Source organism: Miniopterus schreibersii (genome assembly GCF_964146895.1).
Source record: "Miniopterus schreibersii genome assembly, chromosome: 2".
Lineage (NCBI taxonomy): Eukaryota > Metazoa > Chordata > Mammalia > Chiroptera > Miniopteridae > Miniopterus > Miniopterus schreibersii.
This window is the reverse complement of record NC_138102.1, coordinates 103,247,361-103,272,779: the sequence shown is the minus strand read 5'-3', so window position 1 is coordinate 103,272,779 and position 25,419 is coordinate 103,247,361. Positions and strand designations below refer to the sequence as shown.

The following is a 25,419-nucleotide window of genomic DNA, read 5'->3' as shown; positions in this document are numbered from 1 at the left end:
CCTCCAGTTTGCAGGGTGAAGCATCTCCCTTCCTGTCCACAGGCTTCTCTGACACACTGAGGTTGTGTCTGATAAGCGACGATGATGGGTAATTTTAATGTGTCAATTTGACCAGGCCATGGGCTGCCCAGACATTTGGTCAAAAATTAATCTGGGTGTTTTGTGAGGGTGATTTTAGATGAGGTTACCATTTGAGTTATAGACTGAGTAAAGCAGATTGAGCTTTCCAATGTGGGGAAGCCTCATCTAATCAGTTGACCGAAAGACCAAGTAAGAGGGAACTCCTCTTGTCTGATGGCCTTACAGCTGGGACATTGCATTTCTCTTGCCTTTGGACTGGAACCACCCCGTTGGCTCTCCTGGGTCTCCATCTTGCTGACTGCAGATCTCGGGACTTGTCAGACTGTATAATTGTCTGAGCCCATTTATAATAAATCTCATTCTGTCTTTGCATCCTGTTGGTTCTGTTTCTCTGGAGAACCTGGACTCAGGCAGTGATCCCCTTATTAGAACTGAATTGCTTTCTTAAAAATGGGTTGGCCTATCTTCTCAGAAAACAGTTCCTCATCTAGAAACCTTTCTTCTTGTCTCACACATGGCCAAGGGCCCTTCCTCAGGCTACAGTCCTCTCTGTGGGCTCTTGCTGCAGCTCATACTCAGGAGGCATCTTGGAGGCATGTAGACAAAAAAATTCTCCTTGGCTGATGATTCTAGTCCTAGTTTTTAAAATGTGGCTGTATATTTTATTTCAGTGGTGCCTGAGTAGGCAGAGGTGGTAAATGAGTGTGCATTTTACAACTGGGAATCAGAAGCTAGGTACCCTTTGGTATCCCAGCCACAAAGGCTATGTTCTTTGTGTCTCCATGTGAAATTTCAAGTAGATAGCTACATGGGTGTGTTCACTTTATGAAAATTTGAGCTGTATAGTTAGTTCATCATGTATGTTGGAAAGTACACAAAATCTAAAAACGTTTTCAATTAAAATTAAACATTTGATTATAAAGTTTAGCAATTATGTGAGAAATTAACCAAAATAAAATGACACAACTTGCCTTGGGTTTTGGTATTTATAAACTCCTTTGACTCTTTGCAACACAAAGAACAGACAGTCTTGCTTTATATATTTTGTGCATTCTACACTAGTGAACTCTGTTCACTCCTCACTTCCCCTCCTGCTAGCCTCCCACTTGGTCTGCTTCAGTCCAGCATCCCATGAAGATCTCACTCATTGTTAGAGCTCCTGGACTCTGCTGATGGGGAATTGACCTTTTGGACTAGTTGCAATGACCTCCCCTTGCAACCAGCAGTACAACTGTCTCCTTGACTGAGAGCATAAACTTGGGGAGTATGATTAGGATGGATTTAGACAATTCTATTTTGATACTTGATTTCAGAGTCCTGCCACACCTTGCTTGACTTGTAGCCTGTCATACCTGGGACAGCCTTAAACTTTACCCTTTGATAGGGTTCATTTCCTATGTTTGGAAAGAGTATATTGAATTCTGAGTGAAGGGTCAGAGATGTTATAATTAAATGCAATAGACTTTGACCTGTTTTGCTTTGCTTTTGGGGCAGTGGTAGAATCAGGCCTGAATTGTGGCTCTTTCTGTACTCATCTCTCTTGGGGCCAGATATTTTCATAATAAATATTTGTTGTTCCTTTTTATTGAAGATAGAGAATCTCATTAAAAGTGATCTTTCAAGCTTTTTAGTGTAAAATTGAGTGAGTCTCACAACTCATTTTTGTTTGATTTTTATCATAAAGTTCACAAGTTTTTTTGTAAAGCAGTTGAATAAAACCTACTTTTCAGTGGTGCCACATTGAAAGATACCAGCCAAAAGCATCTATTGTCTTACATTTGGAACTGCTAATCTGAGAGTCATGCACAGGGAGAGATTTGCCTGGCAGCGTGCCTGTGCTCAAAATGTCATCTCTGTTTTCTTTTTCTCAGCCCACATTTCTATGTAAAATAAGCTGCTTCATGTCCAGAGCTCACTGATTTAAAAAAACAACAACAAACAGATTTAGAAATATACTATTTAATAGGAATTATAGGGCCTCTCTAATGTATGGATTTATGTTCAAAGGTATATTTATAAGTTGATTAAAATCTACCCCACTTTTCACATGAGATGTGTATTATACTTTTTTTTTTTTTTCTTAAAATAGATCTTTATTGATTTCAGAGAGAGGAAAGGAGGGGGAGAGAGAGAGACAGAAACATCAATGATGAGAGAGTCATTGATCGAGCCCACAACCCAGGCATGTGCCCTGACCGGGAATCGAACCCCGATCGCCCGGATCCTAGGTCGACGCTCAACCGCTGAGCCACGCCCGGCTGGGCAAGGGATGTGTATTATAAAGACTAGGCTGAAAAGTCTATGTGAGCCATAATAATGTGCTGTGAAGGACAGCACTAGTAGTAGTACCCTGTCTGGGTCCAGTTACTGCATCCTGGGAGCAGGCTGTGAGATAAGTCTGTGCCCAACAGTTTTTTTTCTCAGCTGTAGACTAAGAAATAGGAAAAGTGTTGAAAATCAAAATGTCAGTGTGAGCTTATTAACCTTTTCTTTGTAGCTGGTGAAATTTCAGTAGTTTAGTAAAATGAAGTGAACATTTCAGTGAGGTGTCATGTTTTAATATTGACAGGCCCTGTTTGTCAGCAGGAATTTTTATATTTGAGGGGATTTCCAGAATGGAATTTGGGAGGGATGGTTGGCAAAGCAGCAGGAGTCTATGCCGGGGTGGGCGGCATAGGCTTTGCACATCTCCTCTTGGGTGACTCCCATGTGGACAGTGATGTCAGTGTCATTTTCAGTGGGAGGGCCCACTGGGGGAGGCCTTTGCATTTAGTTACCTCAATGGCTCCTACTCTTTCCTATGAGTCAGTTTAGTGCACTCTTCATGAATAAGTGAATTAAACTGCTTATGAAGGCATGAACAACCTTCTTAGGACACTGTGTTGTCTTCTCGTCTCCTACCTCCAATAATCCAGAGCTCCCTGCTGAGTGAATATTTTGAGTGGAGAAAGGTGAATGACATCTTCCAGGGACCTGGGTAGATGGAAGGTTTCCGGGACATGGTCCTGGAGCACTGGTTCAGCTCAGTCACCTCTTGTGGAGAAGGTTGACAGGGCTCTCCACTCCTTCGGTCAAACTGAGCACTTACTGTCCACTGGGCACATGTGAGAAACATATTGCCCATGTCATACAAGAGAATAAAACAATAACGGTTGCTTTTGGCTGCCTGTACACCTTGGCGTGGATTTCCATTGCTCACATTTGCTGTTGGCCTCTTTTAAGGGGAGGTTACATTTGAGCAGCTATTGCATTTTAGATTTGCCTTTGGAGAACAGTTGTCACCTTCAGTTTCTCTCACAGCTGGCAAAACATACTCAAACATTATCTCTGGGTTCTTGCTTTTGCTGCATTGTGGCGACCAGATCCTATAGTGCTTTATGCTTTGTGACAGGCAGGTAGCCCCAGGCACATGTTTTTGTCAGGCCCTATTTTCTAATAGGTTGTTTCCCACACTTGCTAGATCCCAACAGTTACCAAGAAAAAAGTGTCCACCATACACAGAACCAAGTTCCACCCCTCCTGAGACAGGTTCTCCAGGGGACAGGTCTGCATGTTGCTACTGTTGCCAGATCTTGTCTTCTTGGAATCTTCGGAGGCTTCCCATCTACTGAGGAGAAAAAGGCCGCTGTGTGAACATGAGCTCCAAAGCTCAAGTTGGCCTCTGTGGTCTCTCTTCAGACTTCTCCACGCAGTTTCTCCCACACTGGCCCCCTCACTGCTCCTCCAACAGGAGGAACGACAGGAGCGTTCCCCCTCAGTGTTATTGCACTTGCTGTTCCCTCTCTCTGCACAGCTCTTCCCCTGTGTATCCACGTGGCACGTTCCTGCTGCTTCGCCTCCTCCAGGGCTTAGCTCAAGGCTGCGCCTTCTCAGTGAAACTGACCCTGGTCACTCCAGTGAGATGACCGCCCCCCCGGCCTCCACCAGTGTGCCCCTCTGTATTCTCCTTCCCCGATCTGTTTCCTCCACAGTATTCACCACCATCTAGCCTGCTGTGTATTTAAAAAAAAATTAATCTGTCCTGTAGAATACGATTCCCTGTGGGGTATGCATTTTTGACCAGTTGGTTCCCTGCAGTGCCTAGCACTGTGCCTGGTGTATAGGTAGAGCTCAGAAAATATCTGTTGCTCGCTGGATGGATTTTTTGACAAGCCTCTGGCCATTCTTCATGTCTCCCAATTTCAGGAAACATTGATCTAGCAGAGATTTAGGGGAAACTGAGTGAACCACAGGAAACGTTTGTTTTCCCCTGGTTATTTCTTCCCATTCTCTGGGTTCTAAGACTTGCTAAGTGCCTGGACTTGCTTGTAGCCCCTGCCTGTCCTTGCTGTGAACAGCCACCCTGGCAGGGATGCTGACATATGTATGCAGTGTGAGTGGGAATCTTTTGGGAGTGACTAATTTACTTGGGTAAACAAATTTTTCTGCCAGAAGCACCTTCATTCATCCATTTCACCTATAGATGTTCTTTCTCCTGGTACAGTGAGTGGTAAATGTCTCCCAGGTTTCTATATCTTATCGTTTTTAGCTGTATTGACTTCCAGTAGGAGGTTTGAACAAAGCTACCTCCTCAAGGGTAGTTGCCACTCAAACTATAGTACTTGGACCAGCACTAGCCCCACGTGGGAACTCGTTAGAAGTGCAGAATCTCAGGCCCTCCTACTGAATCAGAATATGCATGAAATGGTTAATTTTATGTCAACTTGGCTGGGCCATGGTGCCCAGATATTTGGTCAAATGTTATTCTAAATGTTCCTGTGAAGGTGTTTTTTTTTTTGGATGAGATTAACATTGAAATTGGTGGACTTTGAGTAAAGCAGATTACCCTCCATACTGGGGTGGGCCTCGTCCAGTCAGTTGAAGGCCTGAATAAAACAAAGTCTGACTTCCCTGGGCAAGAAGGAACTCTGTCAGCACATGGCCTTCAGACTCAAACAACATCAGATCTTCCCTTGGGTCTCCAGCCTGCCGGCCCACGCTGCACGTTTTGGACTTGCCAAGCCTCCACCATCTTGTGTGCTAATTCCTTAGAATAGATCTCTCTGTGTATATACACTCCTGTTGGTTCTGTTTTTCTGGAGAACCCTGATAATACAACCCATTTTAACGAGATTTCTAGGAGATTCATATGCATCTTTAGGTTTGAGAAGCACTGCCCTAGATAAACTCTTCTGGTTGAATGATTTTGATGGGGGCTGCCTTTAGCTGTTTGTAGTTTTAGCGTTTAATTCTGTAACAGGACACCAAAGGGTTGTATATTAAGGCAATTACTTTAATAGTCTAAGTAGCCATCTCTGAGATGTATGTCATTTCCTCTGAATTATTGATTATGCTGATTTTATTTTAGGGTGAAAACATTTATACTCATTTTTCTAGTTTAACTTGAATAAAAGTTGGTATTTTCCCTCCCCTACCTTACCCCTTTATCTTTGGTTTTCTGACATAAATAGGATCTCTTTCTTCCCCAAACCTTTACCCTCATGGTCTTTAGACACATTCGGTCCCCTTAAACACACTTAGTATTTTACCAAAGTGGGAAATGTTCACACGTAGATGGGGTCATATGCCAACTGTGTTTATGTGTGTCTGTTTTATACAACTTGAATCTTGGGTTCAAATGTTATAGTCAAACTATCTTATAAGATGCTTTCTTAAGTACTATCTTAGAGCGTGTGAATTTTCACTGTTCCTTGACTGGTTGCTTTATTTCAGTGGTCAGTGCTGCCGTAAGGAATGCATGACGTTCTATTTGACTTTGTCCTGTAAGCTGCAGGCAAGAAAACTTTGTGCTATGAGCTATCACGTGCCTGAATTTAGATATATTTTCTTACTCCTGAAGGAACTTAATGTCAGCTAGTTTATTCTGCCTGGCAGAATTTCACCATGACATCTTATTACCCCATAGGGCTACATAGACATAGATGAGTAGGGATTCCGTGTAAGCAAATTTTCTAGCTAATTCAGTGATATTCCTGCAAGTATCATTTTCTTCAAGTTTGAGCTGTTTTATAAGTGGTTTTCATATAACTTGTCATAGATATTTAATACCTTAAGCAGGATAAGGCTAAAAATAAGTCTGTCTGTAAGGACGACTCTAATCACTGTGTATTCGGAAGCACTAGGCTGTTGTACCCTGAGGATGGTCTTCTCTGAGGCAGTGGCAGTAAATGGTACATGGGACACTTTCCTGCTCCATTAGGTGACCTCAGGCTGCTCTATTCTTTGAGTTGTCAGGTTTGTTTTTTTTGTTTTGTGATTCCAGGATTGGTTGCTGTCAGGTCTTGCAGCAGGACCTGTGCCTCCAGCCTTCTGTCTCCTGTGCCCTTCTATTTTGGTGCTTCTAAGTGGTTGTGTATTTGAAACCTGCTAGATAACCTTGCCAAAACACATTTCAGTTAAGAGTTGGTTCCGAGGCGTGCCTTCAGAAGGTGAGCTAGGAGTCGAGCAGGTAATTTGAGCAGCCAAAGAAGGTGAGGTTCATTTTCCCCCTTCAGATTCTCAGTTCATGCCTTTGGATTATTTCACTGTTCGGTGATTATCTGCCATGTGCTGTGTGCTGAGAACATTAAAGGTGAAGGAAACATTTTTACTGTTTTCAGCATCTATTTTGAGGATAGATAAATAAATATAAAATAAAGCAAAACAGATAGTATGTAGTAGTGTAAACATTAGACTGAGGGCTTGGAAGAAGGAGAGTCTTTGTGGATTTGACCAGCCTTAATGGAAGATATAAGGTTGGACTGGGAGGGGGAAGGTGGGAAGTACAGCTTGGTTATGGAGAGTATGTCCCCGGTGGAAGCAAAGTGTGAGCAAAGGTGTCCAAATAAAGGGTAGGTGGAAGGAAGGAAGTTGGTCAGGGTGTGGTTGGGCAAATATCTGTGGTGGGTGTTCAGAGTGTGCTGAACTGTTGTTCACATGCCTGTTCCCTAGGGCAGGTTTTACAGAGTCGACTTTTTACATTGAATCAGCAGCTTTGTAATAAGAGCTGCAGAGCATCGCAAATCCTGGAATGATAATTCTGCCTGGTTTGTGCGAGTTGCCCGACTGGTGCTTCTGCCTTTATTTCACTGTTCATATCTTACTGTGCTTGGAACAAGGACCTCTTTCTGTTTTGTGATCATGGAAATATTCTTTATGTGCTTACTGTGTTTGTAGCATGTAGTTCCTAGAAGGTGGGTGCATTTCCCAGCTTGCACTGTGTGGCAACGAAATGAACACTTATTAACAAATTTGAAAATGAAGATCACATTAGAATTTTTCCTTCACAGGTGTGTCCTGTAAGAAGGAGCTTTGTATACAAGGGCCAGCGTAGCATTTACTTGTCCTGAATTTTGACATATTTTGTTTTTAAAGTCCTTTGTAAAAATTTTGTAACTGTATTTTCCTGTCTTTTAGAATTGACATCTGTAACTGATGGTAGTATTTTTCTTTGTACTTATAGTACGGCCAAGTACAGCGTGCTGACATTTCTACCTCGATTCTTATATGAGCAGATTAGAAGAGCTGCTAATGCCTTCTTCCTCTTCATTGCCTTATTACAGGTAATGTTTCTTTGAGATCTGTTTAAAATTCATAACCTTGATGAGGCTCATAACCAAAATGAGATTTTGCTGAAAGGTCACTTACCTGAACAAGTGTCATAATACTTCAGTGTGATTTGCTTTCCTCACCCAGTCATTGTTTGCATGAACAAACATGATCTTGCATGAACGGACATGATCTGGCTTGAAGGCGGGCTTCTCTAAGTATGCCTTAAGTTGCAATTACTAAAAGAGACATTGAAAAATGGCCTGAGGGTCTTACTGTTAACTCTTTTTCTAGTCTACATCTGGCAGTGTTAGATAAAATTTAAAAAATATGGAACACACTTAGCTAGCTTTAAAAATAACGTAATTATTGTGGCGTAGCGGAAATGGAAAAGAACCACAGAAGAGTGAGTGGTGAGCGTCATTTTTTTTCACAGAGGATTTTAATTTGTTAACTTCTCTCTCTCGGTCTTCTGTCCTGCAGCAAATCCCAGATGTATCTCCCACAGGAAGATACACCACCCTGGTGCCACTGATCATTATTTTAACAATTGCAGGCATCAAAGAGATTGTAGAAGATTATGTAAGTTTTTGCTTTCGGATAATAAAAACCTTGTATTGAATATAGCATAACTCACTTGTTGCTTTGGGTTTTCTGTTTAGTATTGGTCTGCAACTTAACTAGCCTCTCAGGGTCCATTTTGGCATTTTTTTGGTGGGAACGTGTACATACAGTGTCCTCAATATCTGTACAACGACACAGTAGTAGTTCAAACTAGGTTTTCTAATATTAGTTCCCTGGATCCCCTCTGGTTTTGACACCGACGTTCCCACATCCTCCTGTAGAGCTTGCTAATTGGGTGGCAAAGGAAGGACGGCATTGCCCCCAGCATAGCAGCATTGTGCTCGCTGCGCCTGAGGTATTTTTGCAAGAACCTTCTCCCTCCTCATACTAATCTCGATGTATCTCCGAGTTCATTGGCTCCAGCCCTATTTGTACCCTCTCCATCCCCTTTTCTAGCTCTGTGCTCTTTCTCTCCCCCACCCCGTGCTTGCAGTCTCTAGCACATCTTTTTTCCTAAGAATAAGTAAATGAATAAATGTAACACAAATCAAAGCAAAGCCACTTTGCCCCAGAAAGATTTTTAATCAATAAAATGAATTCAGTTGTCGTGGTGTTTAGAATACTGAATAATTCCTTCAGTCTGATGTAAAACAAAGGAGTGAGAAGTTTCATATTTCGAGGGGCCTGTTCACTGTTAGAACCAAAATATGATCATTTAAACCAGAGGAGACGACGTATCTGCATTTACTGCTCTTGTCTGCTGACTTAGCGACGGAGCGGGCGGTGCGGGTGCAAAGCCTTGGACTGGATTGTGGAGCATTCGTGTTGGAGGCAGTTGGTTTCCTTGCCCCCACCCCCATCCTCATTGTTTGTTGTTTCAGTTATTCATTTGGAGCTTTTGGACCTAAGAACTTTTTTTCTTTCTGTAACAGAAGCGACATAAAGCAGACAATGCAGTTAACAAAAAGAAAACCATAGGTAAGATACCAGGCTGATCACTTTTTCCACTAGAAACCTGAGAATAAGGCCTGGATTTAAGGAATTCTAGATAAGTAGTTAATGGTATTAAGATAAGTTGGGGGAGATGACCTAGAAATACTTTAAAGAAATAGCAAATGATAAACAAAACACAATAAAATGTGAGTCCTGGCGATTAAGATTTGAATAGGACTTGTGTATTTTAGAATCTTAGAAAAGGTGATAATTTTCAGGAGCTAGGCATATTTTATATAAAAAAAGTCCAAGTATTCATATCCTTGGTTTATAGCTGCTCCCTACCACTCTCTGTCTACTTTTTATTGTACTGACCCCTAGGACATTAGCTCTGTCGTTGTGAGGGTTTTTAGTTTTGTTTTGTTTTTGGTAAATTTTGTAACAGCAGGGTGATTTTTTTTCTTCCAGGCTAAATATGAATAGATTTAACTTATATTCACACATTTATATTTATGGGCATGCATTAATGTATATATGGCACATAAGTACATAGATTAGGGCTCCATTTGGGGGAGTGGTGGTGTTATTCCTGTATGTCTAAGGGTATGGTATATTGGAATTAATAAGTGGAATTTAAAAAGGGGCCTTTTGAATTTTAGAAAGCTGATTTTGATTATCAATATTAACTGATACATTTATGCATGTTTTTTTTTTCTTTTTCAGTGTTAAGAAATGGTATGTGGCATACCATTATATGGAAAGAGGTAAAAAACATTTTTAAAGATATGCCAGAAAGTATGGGTTTGGAGGCCTGTAATTAATTGCTAGTATTAATTACAGTATAAAGTTTATGTTAAGACATAGGTCATCTCCACTTAGTGTAAGTTTTATGTTGTGGAGTTTCCCCACGAGGTTTACTTAGAACTGACACATTTGCTGTGTTCCCAGCATCTTCTAGAAGTGCTCACTGCGTCAGTTCAGAGCTGTGAAATTCATCGCCCTGATGGATATCTCTAAAATCTCAAAGCATTTTCTAGTTTCTAGATCCAATTCAAGAAACATTTTTCCTGGTCTTCTGTTCTCCTAACCTCAGTTCAATGTTTTAAAGATTTTCTAACGTTTGAGATTCAACAAGTGGTGGGATAGGGGTTGGAAATCATTTGTTTCGATGCCAAGGCAGGGCGGTTGGGTACAGCCAGTAGTTGCCGCTCTTAACTTTAGAGTAGCTAGAAGGGCTTGCCGCCACATCCCTGGAGGTATGAGGTCTGCAGGGCTTGGGAATAGTGTGGTGTGGTTTGTTTGTTTGTTTTTTTGGTTGTTTATGTTGATGAATAGAAAATTTAGAAGAAATATGCTGTGCCATCTCGGTTTCTTGTGTCTGATAAAATTAGCTTTTTAAGTGAGTCTCTGTTTTAGCTGGACCTTCTTAAAAGTCACAGATGTTTTGGAGGATGACTCATTACTCCAGAATTCAAAGCTGATTAACATGATTTCAAAAGAAGATCACCTTTTAGAAGATTACCTTACAATAGTTTCTCTTGCTAAATGTTTAGTAAACAATGTTTAAAAATGCCTCTCTGATCTTTTAATCTGCAAAATGCCTGTGACGTGTTAACTGCAGCCTTCATTTTAGTTGTCGTTTAGTTTTTACTTTGTTATAGGAGCCCCTTTATAGTGTTTTGTGATAATACCTTCACCTTGGTAATAATGCAGAGGTCCTGTACTGCAGGTATTAACTGACCTCTCTGTCATTTGGAAGCGTGCTGGTTCTTGGTCAAGTGGTTGGAAACTCGGCAGCACAGAGGGTGGAGATGCTAGCAGTGCTATAGAAGGCGAGGATCCCCAGGCACTTAGGAGCGGCTGGCTTCTTTCTCTAGGGCTCCTATCTCTAGCCCCTTCCCAGAAAGGCGCTAACACTGGCTGGGGTAGAGAATGATGTGGATCTGGGATGTTGACACCTCTTTAAACAGCAGAAAATGGAGTGATGATCTCAGAATTCTGGGCCCAGGAATTGATGTCCTTGCAAACTCCGAAAGCTCATCACTGTTTCCCACACACATTTGGAGGAAAAATAAACTGAAACGAAACACTTGTTATATGATTTGCCACAGGCTATTTTATTTCAATTAAAAATGCGTTGTGTTTGTTTATTTAAATGGAGCTCTCAGCATGTACCAGAGACTGAAGGCATTGGGGATACAAGTAAATATAATGGTTGGCCCTGCTCTCCAAGAGTTTTCTCCAGTGGCTGCCAGACTTCAGTGGGCATCCCAGTCACCTGGAGGGCAGCTACAACACAGAGTGCTGGGCCCCACTCTCAGAAATTCTGATTCGGTAGTTCCAGGGGGGCCCTAGAATCAGCAGGAAGTTCCCAGGTGAGGCTGGTGCTGCTGGTCTGGGGGCCACACTGCGAAACCACTGGGGTGGGGGAGTGACAGGCGGCTGCACGGCCTGCGGGGCTGATGCTGAGCTCGGGGGGGCGTGTTGTAGGTTCTCTGGGACACCTGGGAGGGTCAGGAAGGGCTTCCACCATGAGATGCTCACCTGCCCTCTTGAAGGATGAGCAGGAGGTAACCAGTTTAAGTCGGAGGGCACGGGGTGGAGCTCTGAGGTGCCTGGGAAAGCCAGGCACATCTGCAGAACAGCTCAGGTTGGGATGAGAGTCTGGAGAGGACAGGTGACGAGAGGGCAGTGGTAACAGGTGGGAGACATGCAGGCCCGGTGGAATTGGCTAGCTTTAAGCTTCCCAAAGCAATAACCATTCATTGGACTGCCAGAGCTCAAGTCAGCGAGCCCCAGGCTGTAGCTGAACAGTTGATAAATGCTGAGGGTCAGCTGGGAGGTGGATCTCCACCACTTCGGTTGACTCTGAGACTTTAGGGCATATTCTTCAAGTTAAGAGACTTGAGAAATCCCCCGAGGCTACAGTGAATTCAGGGATCTGGGTAGGGAGGCGTCTCTTTTCATCTTAAGAATTCTCTAGGTAGTTTAACACACTGAAGGGATAACCAGGCATAAGAACACCAAATGGAAAGTCATTTCAAACAAAGTTCCAATTAAGTAGTTTCTCATGTACATGCAACTTCTTAGTACTTTGTTAATGGGAGATAATTGTTTCTTTATTTCAATAATAAAGATAGGGGAAAGCCATAATTTTCCTTGTCCTCCCACTTTGAATTAAAATATCCACCACCTTTTTTCTTTTGAAAACATGACTAATTTTTCTTTCTAGTTTTTAAAACTAATTGCACCTTCTGATTTTTTCTATGTAATTAAACTATTCACATAAAATATTTTTATGCTTAAAAAACATTTTCAGTTTTCATAAGTATTTCTTGCTTTTGTGCTGATGCTGTTAAAATGACTCTGTAGCATTTATTCTTTGACTTCTCTTTATTATGGAAGAAACTTTAATTATATGGCTTCCTTTTGCCTTAAAAGTGAGTACTAACTTCAAATGTACAGTGGCTCCGGAGTTTAATTTCTACCGCCCTTCCCTGTGCTGAGCCTGACTGCTTCGACTCCCCCATACACTTTGATAAGCACTTCAGACACTCCTGGGCCGCCTCTCACTAACCCCCCCCCTTTCATTATAGAAAATTAAATGTGGGTCCTGCCAGGGCCGTTCTCCCAGCTGGCAAGATCCAGTAGTTTTCCCACAAGGTATCACATTGTGCTGTTCTTGGTTTCTAAGAGAATAGTAACATGGGTTAGAATAACACACAGAAAACCTAGTGCCATTTTGAGTTTTGAATTGTTGGTGTGCTAGGAATGACCTTTCTTGTGGTGTCAGAGGATTCTGCCATCCTTTACTGTCACCAGAGCCCACCCACCCACTCCTACCCATGCCTGCTGCAGGCCAGGTGCTTGCATTAACTTCCTTAATCACTGCATCAACCCTACAAAGCCTGGTGGTTTTCCCCTATTTCATAAATGAGGACATGGGATTTCAGATTGGTGAAGAGCTTGTCAGGATCCCAGAGCTAGTGTATCTGTGCAGCTGGGATTTGAGCCTAGGCCTGCCTGACTTGAAAGCCCACGTTCTATCCAGCCAGGTGCATATGTGGTGGTGTTCAAAGGATTGTAGACCGTTGGCCATGGTGCTCATTTTCTGCAGACTAGGGCCTGTTTCCTTGGCTTGGGGTCTTCTGTCCAGTGGAGTCTGTTTTCCAAGGTGGCCTCTGACTTTGGCCATGATTGTTTTCCTGGAAATTTCTTGAGGATATACAAATCTGTTTTATGTGGCATGTCTCTAGGGGACCTTTTAGATGGACTGTTCATGGGTGAATTTAGGATTGCCTTTTAATCAGACCACTGGCCAGATTGTTCAGATTTGAATCTTGGTTGTGTGATCTTGATCAAGTTATTTCACTCTGAGCCTCAGTTTTCCCGTTTGTAAACGGAGAACGTTACATGTGTTAACTTATTTGATCCTCACCATAACCCCGTGAAATAAGTGCTGTTGATGTCATTATATAGATGAGAAAACTGAGGCACACAGACTTTACAGGACTAGTTCAAGGTTACATAGAGCTGGCAAGAAGTCCATACAGCTGGGGCACTTGAATTCAGAGCTGTGCACTTGACCAGTCTCCCTGACTGCATACAGCTGTGGGATTTATAAGTGGATGAACAATTGTAAGGAAATGAGACCTTGACAGTTCTGACTCATCTTTCTCCCCCTTCCCTTTCTTTTTCTTTTCTTTTCATTCAGCATCATTGCAAAGCAGCAGTAGTACCATTTGTCTGTATTTGAAAGATTTTCTTTTTGTTCTTGTCAAGGAAAAGAATTTGGGTTTCTCCATCTTAAACTTCATGGCATAGTTATATAGTAATTTTTCCTTCAAATATTTAACCACCTTTATCACCATTTGTGCTTTCTTTTCTTTCATGCTTCTCTGCCCTTGTCCCTGGTTTTCTAGGTGACGGTGGGAGACATTGTGAAGGTCGTCAACGGGCAGTATCTCCCAGCAGACATGATCCTGCTCTCCTCCAGGTCAGGTGTGCTAGAGTGGGCACAGTTTTTGAAATAAATGTTAAGAACAGTAAAATATTAAATGGTGATTGCTGACATCTTGAGCTACTTTTCCCCTTCCACCCAGAGTCACCAGCCTTCTCTCTGGACTATTCTTCCATTACCTGTCATTCGCTCTTTCCTGCCTTAATCCTAATTTTTCTTTCTCTTCAATCCTTTGTCCTTCCAAGAGCGGTGCAGTGATTCCTCCAGTAACCTCCGGGTGGCGCCTGTCCGAGACTTCACACCCAGTCTCCTGATGGGGCCAGCCCACAGTCTCTCCTGCAGAACCCAGTGCCTGCTTTAAGTGAAACCTCGGTTCTCAAACTTAATTCGCTCCAGAAGGCTGTTCGAGAAGCAATTTGTTCAAAAACCATTTCATTTTTTCCCATTAGAAATAATGTAAATTGAATTAACCCATTGTAGACCCCCAAAAGAAAAGAAACATGAAATTATTCACAGCACAATTTCCTGAGGTGCTGACAACTCTAGGTTTAATGGTAAACTGACTCATACTCACATTCTCTCCTTTGATGGTTACCTGACAAATGTGTGACCGATCAGGTACCAGCATGAAAGGGTTGTCAGGTCGAGAACCAAAGTTTTGTTTCACAACTGAGATGCTTTTCTGAGAACAACACGGTTGAGAACCGAATTGTCCCAGATGGGAGATGTTCGAGAACCAAGGTTTGACTGTACTAGTTATTCAGAGAGCTGCAGGCATTTTCTCAGCGTAGACATGATCTGCACATGGTGTTTCCTCCTCATTCGTCCACATTTTGCTCCCTTTCTGCCCAAGTATCATTGCCATGCTTTCTAGGCAATTTTGTACTAGGCCGGTATCATCACTAAGTGGCATAAATAATGGACAACGCAGTCCTTGACTTTTCTTTGGCTTGACACATAAGATTGTATGTCAAAGAAGGATGGCCAAAATTAGAATAAGATTAAACTTCTTCTCTTGAGTTCAAGATTAAAGGATATGATGTTAAGACTAAAACTTCCTATATTCCTGTTGGGAATCATAGATGCTCACACAGTTTGCATTTTCTTTGGCTGCAGACAGTGTTTCTTTTATTGGATTTGATCACACATACGATTTTAAGCCTTAACATGAATTTTCTGTGTGAGATTGAAGGTTTAAAACTAGACCCTCTGGGTTAAAGACCATGTACATGGGGCAGCATTCATGTTTGATCCTATTAATTGATTACAAAAAAACACTCAGTAAGATGTGCATCACTTGGTAGTTTGGGGTCAGAGTTTTGGCTGTGGAATATGGTTGGAATATGAGATTGTTTTTCTGAGCTGACATCGTGATTTCAGGTGGTCATTAGTGTTGGAGCCTGTACTGCGTGCCAAGCGGCCTGCTGAGTACATTGTTCCATTTAATCTTCCCAACAATCCGTGATTTCCTTACTTTATACAGAGAAAGCAGAGAGGCAGAGAGACTGAAGAACTTGCTGAAGCCATGTAGCTGGTAGAGGTAGTGCCAAGAGATTTTAACTCAGCTGGTGGGTGGCAGAGTCCATTCTCTTAGCTACCTAAACCTGAAGATTGGAAGTAGTAGTGTCTGCTCTGTTTAATTTTATTCTTTGAGTTTTCTGTCCTTAAAATTAGGTGTTTTAATTAAAAAGTTGCCTGTGGATAGAGTTAAAGGTACAGGGCAGAAAAGACTTGCCAAGCCTGTGCCTTGGTTCCTGAACTCCCCTGGGCTGTAATTTTCTTCAGAAGATGGGTTTGTATTGACTGTTCCAGGGAGGTGCTTTTGGTCAGGAGGAGCAGGCCAGGTCTCAGACTTTAAAGGTCACTCATATCCATTGGTTGGGCCTTAGCTGGAACATCATGTGTTTGCCCTAACCTGCCCCTCCCTTTCTCATTTATCTTCAGCTTTTTCTGTTACTTGAGGTCAAGCAGCCATTATGTGGGGCCCATAGGGCAGATCATTTGTATAGGTATTGAGCCCCAAAGATGAGTGTTTGTCTTTCTACTTAACTCCTGCTACTAATGTGGTTGTTTATGCAGTTGACCCTTCGACAACACAGGTTTGAAGTGTGTGGCTCCATTTATATGTGAATATTTTTCAATAGATACCTGTTCTGTTTTCCATCTGTGGTTGGGAGTCTGGGGATGCAGAGGGCCAACTGTATGCATTGATCTATGGTCATTTTATAATTTAAGTTTAGATTTTAGACTGCACAGCGAGAGTAGGTGTTGGCGCCCCTAACTCCTCGAGTTGGTCAAGGGTCAACTGTAACACTATTTTGAAGGGCTGGTCAGCAGACATAGCTTCCATAGTAGAATCTTTATGAGCTGTGGATTTGTGGAGGGGACTTTACTAAACTTTGACTTTTTTTCTCTCTCCCTAGTGAACCTCAGGCAATGTGTTACATTGAAACAGCTAATCTAGACGGGGAGACAAACCTTAAACTACGTCAGGTAAAGTTACCTTTTATAACTTGTGTTGTTATAGAGGCCCAAATTGCAAACCTGGTCCCCACATGTACCAGTCAGTGCTTTTTCTAGAGGGAAAAAAAGTGTTCTGCCGCAAAAGGTTATGCCTTCATCCTAATGGAAGCTATGGGGAGAGAACATGTCCTTTATTATGAAGGGAACTCCTTAAGAGTGATGGCAGAGCTAAAAAAGGTGGGCTTTATCGAAGTATGGGTCAGGAGGGGTATCATGTCTTAACTTAGATCTCACTGCGCTCTCTGCCCGTTAGTGCCGGTGGGAAGAGAGAGCCTCTGTTGGGTCGAGCTGCGTGGTGAACAGGCAGCCCTGGCAGGGAGAGCTGAATGAAGTTAGACAAACAACGGGTACCTTCCTTCCCATTGTTTTAATTGAGATTCTGATTCTAGAGAGTGGTATATTAGACACAAAATCTCCATCCTTTAAATAAAGCTGTTCTTACCATATTTTTAAATTCTAGAATGAGGAATAGTCTTTAATAGAATAAGCATTTGAAGCATTTGACACTTAAATTTTACGCTGCATAAAGCTGAATTTAATAATTCTGTCCACATAGCTTTCTTTTCTACCTCACATATTTGATTTAGACTCTTTTTCTGTTTAAGGAAGAGTTACTGCGTCTCGATCTCATACTGTATTAAAGGGGTGCTTTATTCTGTGTTTATGACCAGTGTTAGAGTACAGCTAATAAATACGCTTTTCTGGAAGGTGTTGGAGTATGTGAATTGCTGCTAAACATGGATGTTTCCAGCACAGTGGTGGAATCTTAATTTTCTGCTTCCTTGGATTCTTTTGAAACTTTTACATTAGGTCACTATCTGTAAAAAAAAAAGCTGCCTGTAACGTCGATCTTGTGGGCTGATAGTTTGATTTCTTAGCTTCCTCAAATTATTCCATTTTAGAAGATTCATCATTGCCTTTAGATTATCAGTGAGGATGTGGAATGTCGTCCCTGAACCTGGAAGATTATAACCAGTTTTCTCTTTTGAAATTTTAGGGTTTGAGTCACACCACTGATATGCAAACAAGGGAAGTATTGATGAAGTTGTCTGGAACTGTAGAATGTGAAGGGCCCAACCGCCACCTCTATGACTTCACTGGAAACTTGAACTTAGATGGGAAAAGGTATCATTTTCCCTTTTCTTAGTGTTTTTTGTTTTGTTTTGTTTTGTTTTTTAAAATGAGACTAAGAAATACTGGAGCTTTGGAAAATATTAGTTTGCTTTCTGGCTTCATAATATTTCAAAACTGAGATTTCTTCCTTTTTAGCTTAGATGTGAAAGACTGAGCTTTTTTTGAAACACTGTTTTAATCAATTTAAACCATCCCGTAAATTTAAGGAAATAACTGATTTTTGTTAAGAAAAAACAGCCAGAGGGTCTGAAATGAGGCCCAGAGCACTGGCCTGTTCTTTCTGTGTGTATTACCTGCCAGGGAGGAGAGATGGTTTTGGCTGCATAAAATTATCCAGAAAAGCAGAAGGGAGGTGTCTGAGTACATAAAAGCTAATATTTAGAGAAGATTTTTTTTTTGCTAGCATTCTTTTAAGTAGCATTTGTTTTTTGAAAGTTAAATGAAAGGAACAACAATCAGCCTTCCTTTAAAATATTCCCTGCCCTGTTGTCTATATTCTGTTGTCTTTTGTCCTCTTGGCCTTGTTTCATTGTTGGAGAGTCATTTTTGTGAGTATGTTGGGGTGCAGTTTCTACTTCTGCCCATCTTTAATCTGCATGCTTCTTATCAATACTTCCCATCTATATATTTTGAAGAGACCCATAGAGAACACCTGATCATGATAATCAACCCAAAATGGCCATGACAATTACATGCACCTGCTTTCTGGGCTTTCATTTCGTGTGCAGAGCCACTTCATAGGCTCCCGTTTTGAATTTCTAAATTACCACTCAGCCTTTTACCTAATCAATAAGTCATTCTTGACAAATTTGATATTATAGCTTTCTTTTTCTTAAATAGACTATAAAATAAACTGGGTTTCCCAAATGAATAAACTTCTCATTATTTTAGCAATTTCTTATCTTTTTGTTGTTGTTGAGTTTCATAACAGGGTTATAAGAGATAAAATTCCTTCTAACATTTTATAGGAAAAACAAAAAAAAATTTTTGTGGTGATTAATGGATAAAAGAGACCTTACTTGTGGGGCTTTTTTTTTTTTTTTCTTTTCTTCTGTAGATTAAGCCAATGGTAACCTTTATTGCCCCTGTTTCTTAGTGAAATAGTTCAAATTTGAGTAAAGGAAACATTTGCTTGATTGTGGGTTCATGTTTAAGGGGAAAGCTCATGCTCATTTGTCAGATTATCAATGAATATAAATGTTGTTTCTTATTTTTAGCCCTGTTCCCCTTGGGCCTGACCAGATCTTATTAAGAGGTACACAGCTTAGAAACACTCAGTGGGTCTTTGGCATAGTTGTTTACACTGGACACGACACCAAACTCATGCAGGTAAAACATTTCTGTGCTGAAAAACAATGCTGATTTTAGTCTTTCTTTCTTTCTTTTTTTTAATCTGTTTTTATGGTGTAGAGAGTAGAAATGCAGATGTTGTATTTAGGAAGCTCAAGTTTGTGAACTTAAATTTGGAAAGGAAGTGCCTTTATTTTGGTTCTTTAGGTCGTTTCTCATAGATTTCTGTTATTATATCAGATATTTGTCACCTCCTGCTTGAAATATCAATGGTCTTGTTTTCCAGATTTAAGGGGACAATCAGTTCTAACATTTCATCTTCTGGACTTAATGCGGGGACTTGTTCTTTTCTTATTTCTCTCACTACTTCTGCTCCTCACCTCCATTAATTAGGATTGTACAGTAAATTGTCTTATTTAACTGAATTCTAGATAATTTAAAATCAGTTATTTTTGAACTAATGTTTATTCTTCATATACCAAAAAATTAATGAAAATGATTTTGCTCTTTCTCTCTGTTAATATTTTTTAAATTATTAGTTGTGAATTTGCAGACCACATTTATATGATGGCATATTTTGCTAGACTACTTTGAAATTCTGCATAAATCAGTGTCCCTATGTGTCATTATATTTCTTTGGTATCACGTGGCATCTTATTTTACTAATGGTCGCTATTAAAGAGAATTGGCTTTTCAGCTTGTTTGCCCTTTTGTTGTACCTTCTAAAGCACATATTTGACTATATTTCCAAACTAAAAAATGTTTAGTGACCACTGTGCACATGTCTTGTGCCAGGCTGTAAAGGATACAGTAATGGAAGGCCCAACCTTACCCTCCGGAGCCACATACACTGAGGAGTAATAGGGAATTATGAAGTAGAGAGGGCACTGTTGTAATATGTACCATTACAGAGCACTGTGGGTGCATATAGAAGGGTCAGCTAACCCAGGTTTGGGGACATCAGTTGGCGAATGGAGCACATTTTAGATGTAGAGTTGGAGATGGGAGGCTATTGTGTTGGTTTACTCTTTGAGGTCAGATGATATAGGAGAGAGTTAAACACTTGTTAGAACAGATGAAATGCCAGGCCCAGTGTCCACACCAGCTGGGTAAGGTAGTTGAGACAGAGGAGGGAGATGGGAGGGTTAGAAGGGTGAAGCTGAAGAAGACTGTTGGAGTTGCTCAGTGACAGCTGATCGGTATGTAGGGTGCTTGTCTTTGAGTTTCTAGGGTGGAGAGGGTTTATAGAGTGGGGAGATCTGAGAGTGATCCATGGGAGTAGAAGCTAAAGGTAGAGCTGCTGGAGGCCATTTGATGTTGAGAAGTAAAGGACTGAGAGACTATAGCGTTTGATAGGTCGATCCTGTGACTTTGAAGATTGGATCTTGGCAAGACTGGGGTGGATATGGATGCCATAAGCCAGTTGCTCAAGTGTTCAGGGAGTGAAGGTGTGACTGAGAGGTGGGAAGACTTGCTGAGGGAAGAGGCAGAAGGCAGTGTCTCCAAATGACTTGAATTTTACAAGTGGGTTTGTCACATGACTTTAGAAGGATGAAGTGTCAGAAGTATTACTGGGTCCCACGTATACATTCCGTAATATTATCTCAGAATCCAGGGGATGCGCGTCTTTCCTGGAGCACCCTCTGCTTGAGCGCCTTCAGGGAAGGCATGTCCTCAGCTGGGCAGGGCAAGGGGCAGGAGGACAGCTTCTGAAGGAGGGTGAAGACAAAGAGAAGTGTTGGTCCTGGAACAGTAGGGCTCCCAGTGCGGAGGAATGGCTACAGAGGGAGTGTGTGGGAGTAGGGCACCTGTGGCAGCTAAAAAGGGAATAGTTGGTGAATGCTGAGAGGCAGCTCTTGGATGAAGATTATTCAGTATATCTGACATGTGCCTGATCCTTGCTTCCTGCTGGGTCCTTGCCCACTCACAAGGGCACTTTAGAAATTTGAAGTTTGGTGGTTCTGAGCAGCCTGTATGCGAAGACTATCTTGATAAATAGTGCTCTGCTACCTATTATGTGTTTTCTAACTTCCCCAGCCCAGTGCTGGCTTCCACTGTCCGATGCTTTCAGAGCTCCACTTCTGTTTTTTATGAAGTAACAAAGAGATTACAAGGAGTTAGCTCAAATTTGGGCAGGGCCCCAAGTCTAGTTTTTAGATTGTACATGTTACAAATTTAGCCTTTCTTCCGGATTCCTGGTACACTGGTTGTTTTCTCAGGGTATAATACTGTTTATCCAGATCATATATTGGTAACAGCGTTGTGGCTAAGGTGCATGAGATAATTAAGTTACACTTAAAATGATCCCATTGTCTCTTCAGTGGGCAGGGTGTGTGCAGTTACCTTATAAATCTGCTTCCCATGAGTGTGATGGCCCTTTTCCTTGCACCTAGATGTGATAAACCTCTTTGCAAGGCTTATTACACGTCAACTCTTTGTTTGAGTACAGGATAATGGAAAGCCCCAGAAGTGTCTGTGCTAGAGTTTGCTGTGCCTTTAGGGCTGGAACAACAAGCAAAAATGATGAGCTTTCACAGGGAACATAGTATGAGACACACAGCTGGAAGCCATCCTGTTTGGGAAATAACATTTTTGTCTGTACTTGTGCTGCTTGACCACAGAGAGGAAACACGGTTGCTTTAGGGCTCTTTTACTTTGTTCTTGTGTTTCTAGCTCTCACCTCAATGCCTTCAAAGTTCCCTTGCTTCATGTTCAGTGTAGTTTCATGTAGAAATACTTCAGCGTCTATTGTTTCTGTTGGTTGATTGAATGGGAAGGAGAGAGATGATCACAGTGATTACAGCAAATACTTAGTGCCCCATGTACTGTTCCAAGCAATTTGCATATATTAACTCATTTATTCCTCACAGCGGCTCTGTTTTTTAGATGAGGACACCTGAGGCACAGAATGTGTTACCAAAGTTACACACCCAGTAAGAGAGAGAGCTGGGATTCAAACCTCAGAAGTCTGGTTCCTGAGTCCATGTTCTAACTAGTATTCTACTGGCTGCTTTCTTAAGAGGAAATGAAATGTGTCAAATTCAGGTCAGATGTAAGCTTTTACAGAATCTAACATTTGGCCTGTTTCTATTAAGAACTCCATTACTCAGAAGTAGCAGTACTTTCTAAGAATTTTACAGAACTTATAATGCTAGTCAGAGTTATAATGCTAGTTATAAGCTCATCCTTGTCAGTGGACATGGTCAGCAGATAGGAATGAGCAGGCACAGCTTGGCTTTCCACAGAGTGCATGTGTTGAAGCCTGTGAGTTTTGGGCTCTTGTGTTGCATGAAAGTTAACTTTTCCCAGCGCTGTTAAATGGCCAGGTTTTAACCACTGAAGAAGATCAGAAATTCATAAATGAATGGAATCATAGAAAATGATGTTTATTGTACATTTTTTTCTGCCTTTGCCTCCAATGAATGTTTATTAGAAATGGTAAGATCACCTTTAGTTTTAAAAGTTTGGGATAGACAGTCTTGGAACTGGTCTCTTGACTCCTGACCTGAGGCCAGAGGTGATATGTCCTCCTCATTGATCTTTAGATGGTATTTGATTGATGACAGGTCAGCTTTTACTAATGGATTTTCACTTAGATTTCAGAGGAATTTTTTAAAAAGTCTGTAACGGGCAAATCATTTAGAGAACTAAAGTGAAAGGGAAAAAGAGTATATAAAGGAAAATGCTGTCGTGCTATTAAGATACTTAATGGACTTAGCTTTTTGAAGTTGCCAGAATGACACTTCCCCAATACCCCACTTTCACAGAAAACCATGGCCATAAGAGTAGCATTTCTGGGCTTGCTGATAGAATTCAGGTAATTTCTGAGATGTGGTGTGAGGTTTTCTATGGAACTGAGGAATTACCTTCTATTTTCATCTGTATTTTATTTTCACATGACTTTATTTGTATTCTTCTTTTCAGAGACATATTCATCCTAGCTCTGTTAATGTGCAGATAAATTGAGGATAGTGGAGAGTGCTGACTTACGTTTGGCACAAGGCACCATTTGTATGGCCTTTTAGTGCCATATAAGCTCTCAAATCACCTGATTTTTGCAAATCAGTGCTCCCTCTAAAGAGACAGACTCATGACTCATGGAAGGAGACCTATAGATTGCAGCTCTTGTGCCCATCTACCCCATCCATTTCTGGTTTTCTGATTTAATCTAGGCTCTGCTTACCTCACTCCAGGAGTGGGCTGTTACCATCTGTTGTACTTCTGTATTAGTCTCCTATTGCTGCTGGAACAAATTATACAAATTTAGACTTAAAACAGCACAGAGTTGTTATGTTACAGTTCTGCAGGTTGGAAGTCTGATATCAAGTGTCTGTAGGCAGCATTCCTTCCTATAGATTATTCGGAAAGGCTTGAGAGAAGAATCTTCCTTGCCTTTTCTGGCCTTTTAGAAGCTGCTCGAGTTCCTTGGCTCATGATCCCCTTCTTTCAGCTTCAAAGCCAACAATGTTGCGTCTCTGTGACCATTCTTCTACAGTCACATCTCCTGATCAAGGATGTCTGTGATTAAATTGGGTCCATTTGGATAATCCAAGATTATCTCCCCAAATCAAGGTCCTTAATTTAATCACACCTGCAAAGTCCCTTTTACCATATCCAGTAACATATTCATAGGGTCCAGTTATTAGGATACATATATCATTGGGGGCGTCATTTTTCTGCCCATCACAGTTACTTTCAGAAAATTTTTAATAAATTGACTTCAGGTGCATAACTATCTAGTGCAAACACTTCTACTGACTTTTCCACTGCTGAGAAGATATAGTCCCAAATATTTTGCTTGATGCATAGTGGTCCTTGAATCTGGCTTTATGAATATTTTTAAATTCACTTCCCAACACTGGCCTTTATTCTAGCTGCTCTGGTTTCCCCACTAGCAGTGAAAAATCCAGCCATGCACGTTTATAGATGTTGGCTTGTCTTTGTTTTTGTTTTACCTTCCTGTTTGTATTCTGTTTATTTTATTTTATTATTTTATTTAATTAATTTAATTTTTAATTTTAATTTTAATTTTAATTTTTTTATTTTATTTAAAAATTTTATTTAATTTTTATTTTGCTATTTTTTAAAAATTTTATTTTATTTTATTTTATTTTTAAAATTTCTTTTTTAATCTTCACCTGAGGATATTTTTTCCATTGCTTTTCAGAGAGAGTAGAAGGGGGAGAGAGAGAGAGAGAGAACCATTGATGTGAGAGAGACATATCCATTGATTGCCTCCTGCCCGTGCCTGACTGGGGCCGGGGATGGAGCCTGCAACCGAGGTACATGCCCTTGGCTGGAATTGAATCCGGGACCCTTCAGTCCAAGGGCTAATACTCTAACCACTGAGCAAACCAGCTAGGGCTATATTCTTTTTATGATTCAGAACTTTATTCAGATTTCTTCTGGCTACTAGAGCTTTCGTGACATCTCTGCTTGTTTCTTGTTCAGTTTTGCAGATGTACTATTTTTTCACCCATTTATTTTGACACCTATTGATGTTCTACTTTTATTATTGGTGTATGTGTTTATATGTCTTTTTTTCTCAATTGAATGTGTACTTTCAAAATTTATCTTTGTATATTCATTGTAGAGCTATGTTATTATTTTGAAGATTCTCTCTAGATTTTTACAGTATAGAATCTTTAAGTTTCTCTAGAATTTGCAGCAGTCTGATTTCTTTTAATTGGACTTAAATGATGTAGAACCTGTTTTGTTCAAAGATAATGCAAGTAGCTGATTTAATGCTAAAATATAATCATAAGAAGTACAGGTTGAATCATGTAGAGTTGAAATGTGTTCTTTAAAGTAGTAGAATGTATCTCCTGTCATCTTTATTTAAAACTAGCTGTTGATTCAGGATATGGTTCACTTTTTAATTTCATTGGTTAATTGTCGAAACTGTAGTCTTTTACTTTTTATTTGTTGAATTTGTGTGAATTACCTCTTTTTCTTCCCACTATTTGCCCTTGAGTGTTTTCCGTGACCCTTACTGATTTTAAATGCTGTTCTAACAGAATTCCACCAAAGCTCCTCTCAAGAGATCAAACGTTGAGAAAGTGACCAATGTGCAGATCCTGGTGTTGTTTGGCATCCTCTTGGTCATGGCCTTGGTGAGCTCAGCAGGGGCCCTGTACTGGAATGGGTCTCAAGGTGGAAAGAACTGGTACATCAAGAAGTTGGGTAAGTGTCGGGGTGGGTTGTTCGTTGAAGTAGGACAAAACATTTTTGGAAAATCTTTCTGAGCATGGTTTATGTGTGGTGGGTATGCCATTCTTCTCTGTCCTTTGGCTACTCTGTATAATTCCAGCCTTTCAAGGAGAATTGAAAGATTAGGAGTCATGTAATGAAGTGAAGATGGATACATTTGGGGATTATTTTATATTCAAATGATTATTTTTAACTAT

At 40.9% G+C, this 25,419-nt stretch overlaps 1 protein-coding gene across 3 annotated transcripts in view; it reads left to right on the top strand.

The window, feature by feature from the left end:
* ATP8A2 (ATPase phospholipid transporting 8A2) overlaps positions 1-25,419 on the top strand; it is a 515,363-nt gene that overhangs the window by 107,917 nt on the left and 382,027 nt on the right. For all 3 annotated transcript variants that reach the window (XM_081130125.1, XM_081130126.1, XM_081130127.1), the window contains exons 3-11: positions 7,523-7,622; positions 8,092-8,190; positions 9,105-9,150; positions 9,829-9,869; positions 14,028-14,101; positions 16,489-16,558; positions 17,586-17,713; positions 18,940-19,051; positions 25,030-25,195. In XM_081130125.1, coding sequence (XP_080986251.1) covers positions 7,523-7,622; positions 8,092-8,190; positions 9,105-9,150; positions 9,829-9,869; positions 14,028-14,101; positions 16,489-16,558; positions 17,586-17,713; positions 18,940-19,051; positions 25,030-25,195 — 836 coding nt within the window. The remainder of the gene's footprint in view (positions 1-7,522; positions 7,623-8,091; positions 8,191-9,104; positions 9,151-9,828; positions 9,870-14,027; positions 14,102-16,488; positions 16,559-17,585; positions 17,714-18,939; positions 19,052-25,029; positions 25,196-25,419) is intronic.